General features: G+C 39.0%; 1 protein-coding gene across 3 annotated transcripts in view; it reads left to right on the top strand.

Moving 5' to 3' along the window:
* The first annotated feature begins 419 nt into the window (after nucleotides 1-419).
* Nucleotides 420-13,397, top strand: part of SLC30A5 (solute carrier family 30 member 5) — a 34,646-nt gene continuing 21,668 nt past the window's right edge. For 2 of the 3 annotated variants that reach the window (XM_045075262.1, XM_045075260.1), the window contains exons 1-4: nucleotides 420-548; nucleotides 8,751-8,873; nucleotides 10,062-10,128; nucleotides 11,579-11,664. In XM_045075262.1, the coding sequence (XP_044931197.1) occupies nucleotides 442-548; nucleotides 8,751-8,873; nucleotides 10,062-10,128; nucleotides 11,579-11,664 (383 nt within the window). In that variant the 5' untranslated portion in view covers nucleotides 420-441. Of the gene's footprint in view, nucleotides 549-670; nucleotides 1,214-8,750; nucleotides 8,874-10,061; nucleotides 10,129-11,578; nucleotides 11,665-13,397 lie in introns of those variants that run through there. The other variant, XM_045075261.1, reaches the window with a different exon arrangement.

Below are 13,397 nucleotides of genomic sequence, written 5' to 3'. Positions count from 1 at the left end.
GGCCCAGAGGTGGCGCTGCAGGGACAGGTAAGCGCAGAGGCAGAGTGGATGGGAGGGGCTGATCCGTCACCCGGCGGTAGGCGGAACCTAAAGAAGGGCAAAAGAAAGCGAGTGTTCGGTTGTGCGCAGGCGCAAGGCTGGGCACACCTCCCCCCCAGGAGTGAGGGCTGCTGGGCCTGATGACGTGGCCTGGCAACGTCCGCTCCGGTGCGCCTCCAGGGAACCCGGCGCCGCTGGAACTGCCCGCGGCCTAGTCCCGACGCGCGTGTGCTTGTGAGCCAGAGCCGGGTACAGCGGCGGCGGCGGCGGTCGGGCCTGCGGGGACACGACGGGGCCGCTGCCATGGGGGAGTGACGCGCCTGCGCCCGCTTTTCCGCGGCAGCGGCGAGACATGAGGAAACCCCGCGGCGGGGGCAGCGGCGGCGGCTCCTGAGCCCCGGAATGGAGGAGAAATTCGGAGGGGAGGTGCTAGCCGGCCCCGGCGGCGGCGGCGGTGGCGGCGGCGGCGGCGGCGGCGGCCTTGGGCCCGTGGACGTGCCCAGCGCTCGGTAAGAGACGGACGCGGCTCGCGCCTCTCTCCCGCGCCTGCGTTCGCTGGCTCGCTCACTCGCGCACCCGGACGCGCGCGGGCACCCGCGTCGCTCCCGTCCCGCTGACAGCGCGGAACGCCCTCAGCCCAGCACGCGTCCCACAGGGGTCCGTCCCGTCCCGGCGCTGCCCGCGCCTGCGGCTTTCATTGGCTCCCCCGTTGCCCGCTGCAGAATGAACGCTCTAAAGCCCCGGGAGGTTCGGCTTGAGTTTCTGGTTTCCGAGGTACACCGTTAATCTTCCCTCTGCCAGCCGGTTCACGGGAGGGGTTTTTCTGGTCTGTGACAACCCTTTCCGTTGGCTCTTTCTCCCTGAAATAGTAGTTTAGTGGCTAGTTAACCTTTCTGACGTCTCCCTGCGTAAGTGAGGGGAAGGTGTCACCAGCTTCAGGCGAAGAAAGCAAAGTACAAACGGATGAACTTCGACATTCAGGTTAACCCCGCGCATCAAAAATTCAGCCCGTCATCTAACTTTCTTTTCCTTGGCTTCTTTTATTTTATTATTAAATAAGAAATGTGTGCTCATTGTTAAAAACAAACGCAAACGCTACAAAAATTCGTAGAATAAAAAGCGAAAATTCCTCTTTACACTGCCTCCTTCGTATGTTCCCACAAACCTCCCAGAGGTGAGTACAGTAACCACTTTCGAGCGTGTCCTTGAGCTGTCTTAAGTTGTGAGGTAGTGTCAAAGAGGCATAAAATACTGTCCGACGGTGTTGTTGGAATTTGGTATTCATTGTCTTCATTTTTAATGAGGTTCAGTTTTTTTTTCGTTCTTCAGTACTTTTTTTCAGATTTAAAGTTTGCTTTGATAAATTCTTTGGAACTGTAGAAATAGCATTGCTAATATAATTTTTTTTAGTGGAAAATAACATTTAAAATGCTGGGACAGAACTTAGGTCAACTGCATTTTTGTAGTTTAAGTTTAGTTTTCTAATCTCTTATAAATAACAGCATATCAGATACTGTTTACTGAGGTATGACAAGTAAATGCAGTTGGCGACTCATCTAGATTTTGGTAGCAGAGTGGGGCAAATGCTGTAAAGGACAATAATAGGTCTGTTAACAAAACTGGACTAGGGTGGTAAAGTATAACCATGTTAAATTTTCTGAAGTTGATAACTTTTCTGATTTTATAAGAAAATGTACATATTCTTAGGAAATCAAGTATTTAGAAGTACAATATAAGTAACTTATTTTTAGTTGAGGAAGAAAAAGCCTGTATTTAGAGAGATAATAAGGCAAATGAGACATGTAACAATGAGGGAATCCAGGTAAAGGGCATACTATTCTTGCCACTTTTCTGTAAACTGGAAATTATGTTTAAACAAATAGTTTAAAGTTACTGTTTATTCAAGAGATTATTGTCTTAGGTAGATGGGGCAAAGAGTCTTTTGCTCTCCTGTTGTATTGCTTAGCAGAACTGCCCTTCTATTGTAGCTCATTGCAGAATCAAATTCAACTCAGGAGTGGTGAATTTTTAGTAGATTACAAATTGCACGAATTTTCCTTTGTGTAGACTAATCAAATACTAGTTAAAATCTGCAACAAAAACTAGTTTAAAAATCCTTTAATTGTGGCTATTTTTGTGCCTGAATTCACCAATAAAGAATTGTTTCAAATATTGCTATCTGGCTTCTGTACGACCTCTTTGCAGGAAAGAGGGTTACAGTCAACATTTGTTGAACAACTGTGTTCGATTTGCTTTGAGTGTAGCATCTCACTTAATACAACAGTGCTGTAGACTACCTAACACACCCTTGTTTCACAGATCAAGAAACTGAGACAAAGAAAAAAGTTTATTTTCCCAACTAGTAAGTGGGAGTCCCTTATCCTAAACCCCATTCATTTCACACACTGTGTATTACTTGCTGGAGAACCATGATCTGCTGCAGTGGGCAAAGCTAAGAAGCACATTTAAACCCAAACTGAAATTTCAGTAATTTCAGGTTTAGAGAACCAGAGATTTTTGTACTCTTTCACATAAAAGACCAATGATAACGTTTAATGAAACTAGTTAATGGCAAATAATGATTCATCAGTTGGGTAGGTAGAATGTATCTCCCTGAGTCCCCCAGAGTCAGTGAGTGACTCAAGGGCCACTGCCCCTGTTGAAGAGCATTTCTCTCCTAAACACCCTCCCCCATCTTTCCCTTTTAGTAAATGAAGCTGTTCACTGTTTTCCTGCACAATATGAACTGCAGATATCTACTTACTAGTATGTGGTTATTTAGCCTTATCTAGTGTTTCATCTGTAGCCCAAGAGGAAGACCTCACTAATGAGGCTTTAAAAATCAGTGAGTCCAGAGGTTCCTGGGTGGCTCAGACCCTGTTCTCAGGGTCTTGGGATTGAGCCTCAAATCAGGCTCCCTTCCCAGCGGAGAGCCTGCTTTTCCCTCTCCCACTGTTGCTCCCCATGCTTTGTCCTTTCTCTCTTTCTGTGTCTCTCTCTCAAATAAATAAGTAAAATCTTTTTTTAAAAAATTAATGTTTTAGGACCACCAGGGTGGCTCAGTGGGTTAAAGCCTCTGCCTTCCGCCCAGGTCATGATCCCAGGGTCCTGGGATCGGGCCCCACATGGGGCTCTCTGCTCAGCAGGGAACCTGTTTCCTCCTCTCTCTCTGCCTGCCTCTCTTCCTACTTGTGATCTCTGTCAAATAAATAAAATCTTTTTTAAAAATTAATGTTTTATAAATAAATTAAAAATAAAAATCAGAGTCCAACTTTTAACTAAATGTTAAAATAATTTTCCTGAAAAAAAAATTTTTCCTGATTTAATAATGGTAGCAAAAATCTGGAACATATATTACATGAAAAGTCATATAACTAGCAACATATGTATATGATTGTAAATATGTGAATATATGAAATATGCATATTTCATACATGAAGATGCAAGGGAAAAAGGTTTGAAAGGATGACCGCTTGGTCACCTGTGAGGAGAAAATTAGGAATGATTTTATCTACAACTTTAATAACAAGCAGCTACTCAGAAATTACTTTTATAATCTTTATATTTTAAAAATTAAAAAAGGAATAAAGAGAATTGCTGTCAGATCATAATGGTAATGTTATCAAGAAGTATTTTACTTAGGGGCACGTGGATGGCACAGTATGTTGAGCGCCCAGCTCTTGGTTTCAGATCACATAGTGATCTCAGGGTCATGAGATCACTCAGCATTTCGGGCTCCAGGTTCAGTGTGGTGTCTGAGAGTCTCTCTCCCTCTGCCACTCCCACTCATGCTCTCTCTCAAATTAATGTTCCTTATTACTAAATCTTGCCTTTGAAGTGCCAAATTTTTAAAGTTTAATTAATATTTCAAACGGAAATTACTTAGAAATTGGGCACCTGGGTGGCTCAGTCAGTTAAGCGTCTGCCTTTGGCTCTGATCATGATCCCAGGTGGGATCGAACCCCCACTGCCCTCCCATCATTCCTGCCTCAGCAGGGAGCCTGCTTCTGCTTGTGCACTTGCACCCAGGCTCTCTCTCTGTCAAATAAATAAATAAAATCTTTTTTTTAAAAGAAGAATTTCACATGTTGTCCTATCTTTTTAAAACAAATATATTAAATATAATTTACCTTTTCCTTGATCTCTGGTCATTCTGACCATCATCTGGTTAGCTGAACCTTACATACAGTCATTCATCAAAGGCTTGTTCCTAGTACTAGTATTTTGCATATGCTACTCTCTGCTCCGCTTTCTTGTTAGTCTTTATTTTTATTTTTTTAAGTATGCTCCGCACCCAGCATGGAGCCCAATGCGTGACTTGAACTCATGACCCTGAGGTTGAGACCTGAGCTGAGATCAAGTGTCAGATGCTTAACCAACTGGGCCACCCAGGTACTCCAAATTCCTACGTAGTCTTTAATATACACTGACTCGTCCCGAACTCTAAAGATGGACCTTTGCTTACCAAGTTAGTTAGTTGCTTCCAGTATTCTTTTAAAACTGTATTACATATTAGGTCACATAAATACTTGTTTGGTTGCCTGTCCTCCTTAGGCCTCAGACTCCTTGCAGACTGGGTCTGTATTACACATTAAGTGTCGCAGATAGCTCCTAGAAATATGTTTATAGTTGTAAGTAACCTAAGGAAAAGAACTTTAAACAAATAAGGAGATATTCTCACAGAAAAGAAACCAGACATTGTAGGTATTTGGTCAGCACCTAAGTGATATCATCTAGGACCCAGATTCCTTGTCTTTACTCTCTGCCATCCTACCCGTATTGGCTTTCATATTCAGGCTTGTTATAAGATGGATAAGTCTTATAGATAATGTTAACATTTTGATAACATTTTTTAGATAAAGGTCCTCCCCTGAAGGCAGAAAGAAGACAAGTATTTCCAACTGCATCTTCTCTTTTGATCAGGAAGAGGGAAGGCTATGCTTGAAGCCACCGTGTCAGTCTTCCCTTAGGTCTCATTGGCCATGTATAGCATTTGTCATACAGTAAGTGTGCAAAGAATATTTGAAGAATGGCTGTATAGCCCCATGGAGAATATACAAGGCTCTTTGCTGACATTGAGAATTCCTGGACTGCTGTGATTTTTTAATATACTTCTGTTTTTCCTGGTCTTTGTTTTTTCCCTCCCTGTCTTGACTTTATTGTTCTTTGTGTCCTTGCTTCTATCCTGCTGCCTTATTATTACACCTAATTAAAAGCTTAAGGAGTAAAGCCCCTGAGGTTTTGAGTGTTGCTATTTGATTTCTTTCTTTTCTTTCATTCTGAGTCTGTAGCTCAGTTGCTGATTATTCAGATTGCCAGAAGCTTGGTTGCCACTTAATGTACTGTATTATTGCATTATATATGTTACTGTATGAGATATCACCATATCACAAAGTATAGTTGTAGAATTAACATTCTTTTTTTTTTTATAAACATTTGCTGAGTACATATAATGCTGGTCTCTGTGTTGGGAACTAATAAACAACAGATTTCTAGCTCAACTTTTATTTTCATTGGCTAATTTTGAATTGCTACACTGACTAGAATATTTAATTAGTATTAATATAGTTAATATGCTCAGTGTACCGAAGTCTATGTGACTTTTTTCTCTAGTTTAAATGGTCCAAAATATAAATAAATCTTAGGTTTTATTTTTTTTTTTTTTAAGATTTTATTTATTTATTTGACAGAGAGATCACAAGTAGGCAGAGAGGCAGGCAGAGAGAGAGAGGAGGAAGCAGGCTCCCCGCTGAGCAGAGAGCCCGATGCGGGACTCGATCCCAGGACTCTGAGATCATGACCTGAGCCGAAGGCAGCGGCTTAACCCACTGAGCCACCCAGGCGCCCTAAATCTTAGGTTTTAATATGCTTTTTTTCTTCCATATTTAAAGATGATTTTACTGTTAGCGCAAAACACCTGGACAGTTGCTAGAGACTTGGTAGATTTCCCTTGGTTTTTTTTTTTTTTTTTTTTTTTTAAGATTTTATTTATTTATTTGACAGAGATCACAAGTAGGCAGAGAGGCAGGCAGAGAGAGAGGAGGAAGCAGGCTCCCCGCCGGGCAGAGAGCCCGATGCGGGGCTCGATCCCAGGACCTTGGGATCATGACCTGAGCCGAAGGCAGAGGCTTTAACCCACTGAGCCACCCAGGCGCCCCAGATTTCCCTTGTTTTACTGTGTTTTTAGCCAGTCTGCAGAGAGTTCAAAAACAAAATACACTTGATTTTTTGTTGCTATTATAGCCATAACTTTAAATTTATTATTCTTTGCCATATTCCTTTTTTCATTGAGATAAAATTTACCTATAATAAAATGCATAGATTTTAAAGGTACAAGTTTTCATTTTTCACAAATGTGTATACCTATGTAACTTTCAGTATAGTCAAGCTATAGAACAATTTTTTTTAAAGATTTATGTATTTAGAGAGAGCAAGCATGCTCAGGGGGTGGGGCATAGAGGGAGAGAAAGAATCTTGAGCCGACTGCCTGCTGAGCACGGAGCCTGACGCCTAACAGGCTTGATCCCATGACCCTAATATCATGACCCCAGCCAAAATCGAGTCGGGCACTTAAACAACTGACCCACTCAGGTGCCCCAAGCTATAAAACATTTTTGTCATCCCAGAAAATATGCTTGATCTTTGAAACATATTTGAATGTTCAACAAATGAGTTTAATAGGAATTTCTTTAAGGTGCTTTAGGATGTGACGTACACGTTATTCCACAATAACATTTTTATTAGCTTTTGGGTGATTAATTATCACATAGTTAAAATCTCCAGACTACACTGTAAAACGCCCCCCAGATGGTGTTCATAATAAGAAAAAGCACTTTGGTCAAATCTTCTTTTTTTTAATTTACTATAATATTATCTGGACTAAAACAGAAAATGAGCCATCTTGGATGGTAAAGATACTGAGATTCATTCTTTGAAGAACTGAAATTTATTTTAATAATTGCATCAAAATCTTCCTAAAATGTGTTTTTTGTGCCTTCTTAATCAAATTACTGTATGTTTACAGTAATATAGTTTAGCTCTTGTTAATTCAGTGCCATCTTACTGGGTTATACATACTCATCAGTTTTTATATAATACCTTGATATCCCCATTGTATGCCAAATTATTTTAACTTTGTTTGAACGACTTCGGTTTCTTTTAAACTTCTGGGTTTGTTTTTGTATTTTTTCTTCCACTGATAGAGACTTCTTATCCCGGTCAGTATGCCAGACGTGGAAATCCTTCACACATCGTGTTTTGTTTTGTTTTCCCTTACACCTCCTTTTTCATATAGTAACACCTGTTTGATGTAAACTTAAGAAGTCATGTACTTGAGTGGCTTGCACAAGATGTCCTATTAGGATGAGGGAAAAAATACTAAGGATTTCACCACTTTTTATCTCATTCTTTTTAATTTCTAATTTGTGTATGTTTTATAATGTATATAACATCAGTACAGTAATACACTTTTACAACATAGAGATTAGTAGTGGGTTTCATGTGCAAAATTTTTTTTTTACTGCTTGAGAGTAGATGATCAAAGCTTACTGCTACTACTAGGCTAGAAGACTGAAGTAATTTCTTCCCTAATTTCAGGTTTTTTTTCAGGAGCTCTTTTTTTCTTCCTTTTTATGGCAGCGTAATTTTTTCATGCATTCAGTATTCTTATGTCTGAGAGAATGTTATTTATAGTTCTTTTTGTTTTCTGCTGCTGTTACCTATGATCCCTTTATCTTTTTGGTTTGTTGTTGACTTTGATTGGTCCCTCCCAAGCTTATCTTAAAAGGGGCTTAAAAGATTGATTATCTATGTTTGCCATTCATATTTGAGGGAGCCCTAAAAAACTAATTAGAACACCTGGTGGGGCTTGTCCCTAGTGGATCCCTAAGAGGGTTCTGCTGAGAGATTGCAGCCTGGCTGTTAGGATATTAGAGGTAAAAGACGAAAAAGAGGTCGGGTGGAGTTAAGAAGGAAAGTTCCTTTTAATTTCCATGATTTTATTCTAGCACCTCACCCCTCATCTCTGCTTTGCCTTATGTCTAGACCTCTCCAGAGACTAAGCCTCATGTGTCCTGTCATGATTGAGGAGAGCTAGTTGCCTGGCTATGATGGGTAGGAATGTGGGGATCCAGCTACCTGGAGGACTTGTTGAAGCTGCTTCTCTTTTCAGCTCCCCAGGCCTTTCTGAGGTGCTTCAGATTCCTGAGCTTTTACACGGCTCTGTAGGGCAGGTTGCTTAACTTTTCAACCATGACTCTCACTGCACTCATATAGCAAAGCAGAGGAGGGGCAAACCTAAGGCCTTTACCTTTCCTCTCTTACTTCTTACATTGTGCTCTTCTAGTTTCATCGCAGAAAGAGTTTGATGTCTCTTTTTATTCTCTTTGTTTGAAGTAACTGTTAAGTTTTAAAAGGCAGATTAGAAAGTAATCTGGGCAACTCAATTAGCCAAGAACATATTTATTTTTAGTTTGGGCCCCCCCCTTTTTTTTAGCAGATTGTGTCTGTTAAAAAAGAATCTGGAAGTATATGTACCAAGATATTATTAGTTGTTATGTGGATGGGGAGTTGTTTGGTTTTTTTTGTTTGTTTCATTTATTTTAATGAGTATTTGTGGTTTTTATAATAATCCCTAGTGTATAATGAGGAAAAAAAATTACAGAGTTGTGATTTTAATGATACTAAAACTTGTTTCTGCTTTTACTTTTCAGATTAACAAAATATATTGTGTTACTATGTTTCACTAAATTTTTGAAGGCTGTGGGACTTTTTGAATCATACGATCTCCTAAAAACAGTTCACATAGTTCAATTCATTTTTATATTAAAACTTGGGTGAGTGTCTGTAGTTCTTTTTTCCTTAATGTTTTATTTATTTGAAACTCTTGTTTTAACTGATTATCTCTAGGAAATTTTAGATAAAGTATTTTGTGCTTTTTATTCCTCTTTACACAGTTATGATTAAGTTTTCAAAAAAATAAAATACCTAAGGTTAGATGTACAAAGAGAATGACTGTTTTTTTTTTTGAAGACTGTTATACTATAATAGCTTCCCAAAACTCGACTTGTGCTGTAGTTTGTGTTAAAGAGGTTTTTGCACCTTTCTTTCAATGTTCAGCTTAATAGAGGTTTGCTGAATTTTCATGTCTGTTTCAGCATTCAGTCTATGCAGGATTTCACATCATTTATCCTCTGAAGAGCTCCACTGTACACCCCTGGGAGAATAAGAGTGAAGAAGGCAGATAATTTCTTAGTATTTTCATAAAAATGGTTTTGACCCCACAGGCTTCTGAAGAGTCTCCAGTCCCTAGGGATTCCCAGACCATACCACTGGTGTAGGTCAGCCTTCCAGCAGGCATAGAATGTAACCTGAGACTTGTTCTGGCACAGATGTTCCTTATTTTCTAAGTTTAACTATGCTGGGCTTTGTTCACAGTATGCTCCCTTCACAGTACAGGCTCCTCATATAAAATAAGTTTTACATTATTCTGCACATAGTAAGAAATTCTTTCTGAATAAAGTTTCTTTGGACCTTGAGCTTGATGGTGACCACTCTCTGTAAATAAAAATCCATTAAGACTACAGGAAGTTAATTTAATTACTAAAATTAAGTGACCATTTTGGGCATTTGAAAGGTGAGGGCATTCTTCATTTCTGTTATTTCTAGACTGTTACTAAGTTTTGGAGAAGATAGGTTGGGTTTTTTTGTTTTGTTTTGTTTTGTTTTTTCGTATTTCAAAATATGAAAAAATATTGAGACTCCTTTCTTTTGTGGCTAGTGAACTGATTCTGAAGGCAATTACAAAATAAGAGTTCTCCAGATATTGCAGTGAAAGCCTTAGTATTATTAAGCCTTATTATTAGAAATATTGTTTTCCAGTATAATTTTTTAGAGGGTAACATATCTTTCAAGTTGTAGTATATTTATTTAAAGTGAGAATCTTTACTTAACATCATACTTTATATATAAGATAAATATTAATATACTAATATTTATATTATATAATGTTTCCTTATTCACAGGACTGCATTTTTTATGGTTTTGTGTCAAAAGCCATTTTCTTCTGGAAAAAGTATTACCAAACACCAGGTGAGTTTTTGCCACAGTCCTTTTTTCCTAGCACCTTCCTAGACATTGGGCCAGGAGAAATGCTCTTTCGTTGATCAGATTACTTAAATGATTTAAGTACACAGCAGAACATTTCCAGAGTTAAGTTGCTTTTGACTTGCCTTTTAGTATCAAGTCTTCAAGAGTAAACTGTAAAGTATTAAGATAACAGAATGTTTAAAAATGGAGAAGAGAGTAGAAAAATTTTAAGGTCTAAAGTAATTTTTTTTTAAATGCAAGACTTTATTCTAAAGATTTCTGAATGAGATGTGGAGACATGGCCCAAAGCCTAGGACATATGTCATTAGGAGGCAGATAAACCATAGAGGTTAAGAATGAAGCCTCTGGAGTCAGCCAGATTTCATGTTGTGTTTGTCCTCTTTTCGAACTCTTACTTGGAGCAAGTTTCTTAATTTTTCTCTACCTCAATTTTCTTACCTGTAAAATGGAGTTAATAATACCTTTTAATGGAACTGTGAGGAATAAATTAATTAATACATATAAAGTTCTTGAAATAGTGCCTGGCATATAGTCAGCAAATAATACGTATTAGCTGTCACCCTTATCATCATCATTATTTTCTTTAGGCACCTGAGGTTCAGGATGCATACCAGAAATCTCCTGCATTCTGTATTGTCATCTCATATTATTACCTCTTTGGACAATAGTTAGACCCTACTATATGTTTACTTTGTGCAACAACTTAGAGTCCTGTGCCATGACTTTTTATTAGAATGACAAATTTACGTACCTCTGTTTTAGAGACCATGCATGTTTTGAAAAACAGGATTAATATTTTAATGCCCATCATAACTTTTTTCCCTCTTTTCAAGTAATTCAACCTCCGAATATCTGGTGGAAAAGAATTTAAAGACTAAAACATTACGTGTTCTAGCAAACTAGTGAGAAACTAATGAAAAAAACCCACAAATTTGTATTTTATAGAAAAAGATCTCAAGATCTAAGAACAGACAAGAACATAGAAAATGGAAAACACAATGCTGTCTTACAAATCTAGATTTAGTCAAGGGATCTTAACATTTTCTGTTTCAGTTCAAAATATGTGATTATTTTTAAAAATGTAATTATTGGGGTGCCTGGGTGGCTTAGTTGTTAACCATCTGCCTTCAGCTCAGGTTATGATCCCAGGGTCCTAGGCTCAAGCCCCTCATTGGGCTCCCTGCGCAGCAGGAAGCCTGCTTCTCCCTCTTCCATTCCCCCTGCTTGTGTTCCCTCTCTTGCTCTGTCTCTCTCTGTCAAATAAATAAAAATCTTCATTAAAAAAAATTAAAAAATAAAAATGTAATTATTTAGCCTTTAAAATATTTAAGTGCTACCATTATTTTCTTTCCTTGTATATTTTATTTAAGATTTCGAGATACTAGCAAAATATATATGACTAAAATTTTTAACTTTTTATTTCCATTCATAGTGGATCAAAATATTTAAACATGCAGTTGCTGGGTGTATCATTTCACTCTTGTGGTTTTTTGGCCTCACTCTTTGTGGACCACTAAGGTAAATAAAAAATGCATATTTTGAATGTTTATTTGTTTTTCTTAATTTTTAATATTAGTTTTATTCCATTATATTTTATGTCAGGTATTTTAAGTTATATATAAATGCTTCTCTTACTCCTATAGCATTGGTTACAACTCAATATTTATACATGGGGCGTTGCTGACAGAACCTGTTTAATATGTGGACTATCTTTTGGTGAACACTGTAAATGTACTGTTCATGTTCTGTTGTGATATTATACTAGTTAAGAGTCCAAACAGTTTCAGAAAATTTTTAACATAGGTGATTTTTTATCATCCATTGGTGATCCCTTCTAGCACATGATTTTAGAAACTTAAAGGTCTGAAATGGTAAATGAAATCAATCAGTAGGAAAATCTTTGGGGCACCTGGGTGGCTCAGTCAGTTATGTGTCTGCCTTTGGGTCAGATCATGATGCCAGGGTCCTAGGATCAAGCCCCGCGTCAGGCTCTCTGCTTACTTGGGAGCCTGCTTCTCCAACTCCCTCTGCCTGCTGCTCTGCCTGCTTGTGCGTATGCTTTCTCTAAAATAAATAAATAAAATCTTTAAAAAATCTGGGGATGCCTGGGTGGCTCAGTTGGTTAAGTGTCTTCCTTCAGCTCAGGTCATGATCTCAGGGTCCTGAGATCAAGTCCCACATTGGGCTACTGGCTCAGCAGGTAGTCTGCTTCTCACTCTACCCTTCCCCCTTGCTTGTGATCTCACTCTTTCTTTTTCTCTCTCTCTCTCTCAAATAAATAAAATCCTTTCTTAAAAAATTTCTTTTCCGGGCGCCTGGGTGGCTCAGTGGGTTAAGCCGCTGCCTTCGGCTCAAGTCATGATCTCAGAGTCCTGGGATCGAGTCCTGCATCGGGCTCTCTGCTCGGCAGAGAGCCTGCTTCCCTCTCTCTCTCTCTGCCTGCCTCTCCATCTACTTGTGATTTCTCTCTGTCAAATAAATAAATAAAATCTTTAAAAAAAAAAAAAATTTCTTTTCCATTAAATTATATTTTGTTCTGTATGTTATTAAATCACTGACTGTCCCCGTGTGTTAGGTAGGGAAGAAAGGTGGAATATTGTTAAATTTTTATTTGACTTCTCATTTATACTTATATTTCCTACTTACAACCTGTCACAACCACCAGCTCCTCTGCCGACACTGCCCCTCTTGTTCTTTTATGAAAACCATCAGGGGCCCCTGGGTTTTCAGCTCAAGCCATGATCTCAGGCTCCTGAGATTAAGCACTGCACTGGGCTCTGTGCTTAACATGGAGTCTGCTTGTCCCTCTCCCTCTGTTCCTTCCCCTGCTTTTGCACTCTCTCTCTCTTAAATTAATTAATTAAATTTAATTTAATAAGCAAAAGCAGCCATCATGCTGGGGTCCTTAGGTGGCTCAGTCAGTTAAGTGTCCAACTCTTGATTTTGGCTCAGGTCATGAGATTGAGCCCTTATCAGCCCTCAACCAGTTAAACATCTAACTCTGTTTTGGGGCTGGTCATGATCTCATGGGTAGTAGGATTGAGCCCCACATTGTACTTCCTCTGTCCCTCCCTCTTTCTCTATAAAAAAACAAAAGACAAAAAAAAGTCAGGATGTCTTCTTGAGTTTCCCTCTGTCCCTCCCTGTAGCTCTCCTTTTGGTCACTCCTCTCTCTCTCTCAAATAAATAAATAAATCTTCAAAAAATAATAAAGGGAACCTTCATGTATCTAGCACCCAGCCCCCAATACC

Source organism: Mustela putorius, unplaced genomic scaffold, assembly GCF_011764305.1.
Source record: "Mustela putorius furo isolate JIRA1106 unplaced genomic scaffold, ASM1176430v1.1 tig00000145_pilon_pilon_pilon, whole genome shotgun sequence".
NCBI lineage: Eukaryota > Metazoa > Chordata > Mammalia > Carnivora > Mustelidae > Mustela > Mustela putorius.
Note: the sequence above shows the minus strand (reverse complement) of the source record. Positions and strands in the feature narration are given on the sequence as shown.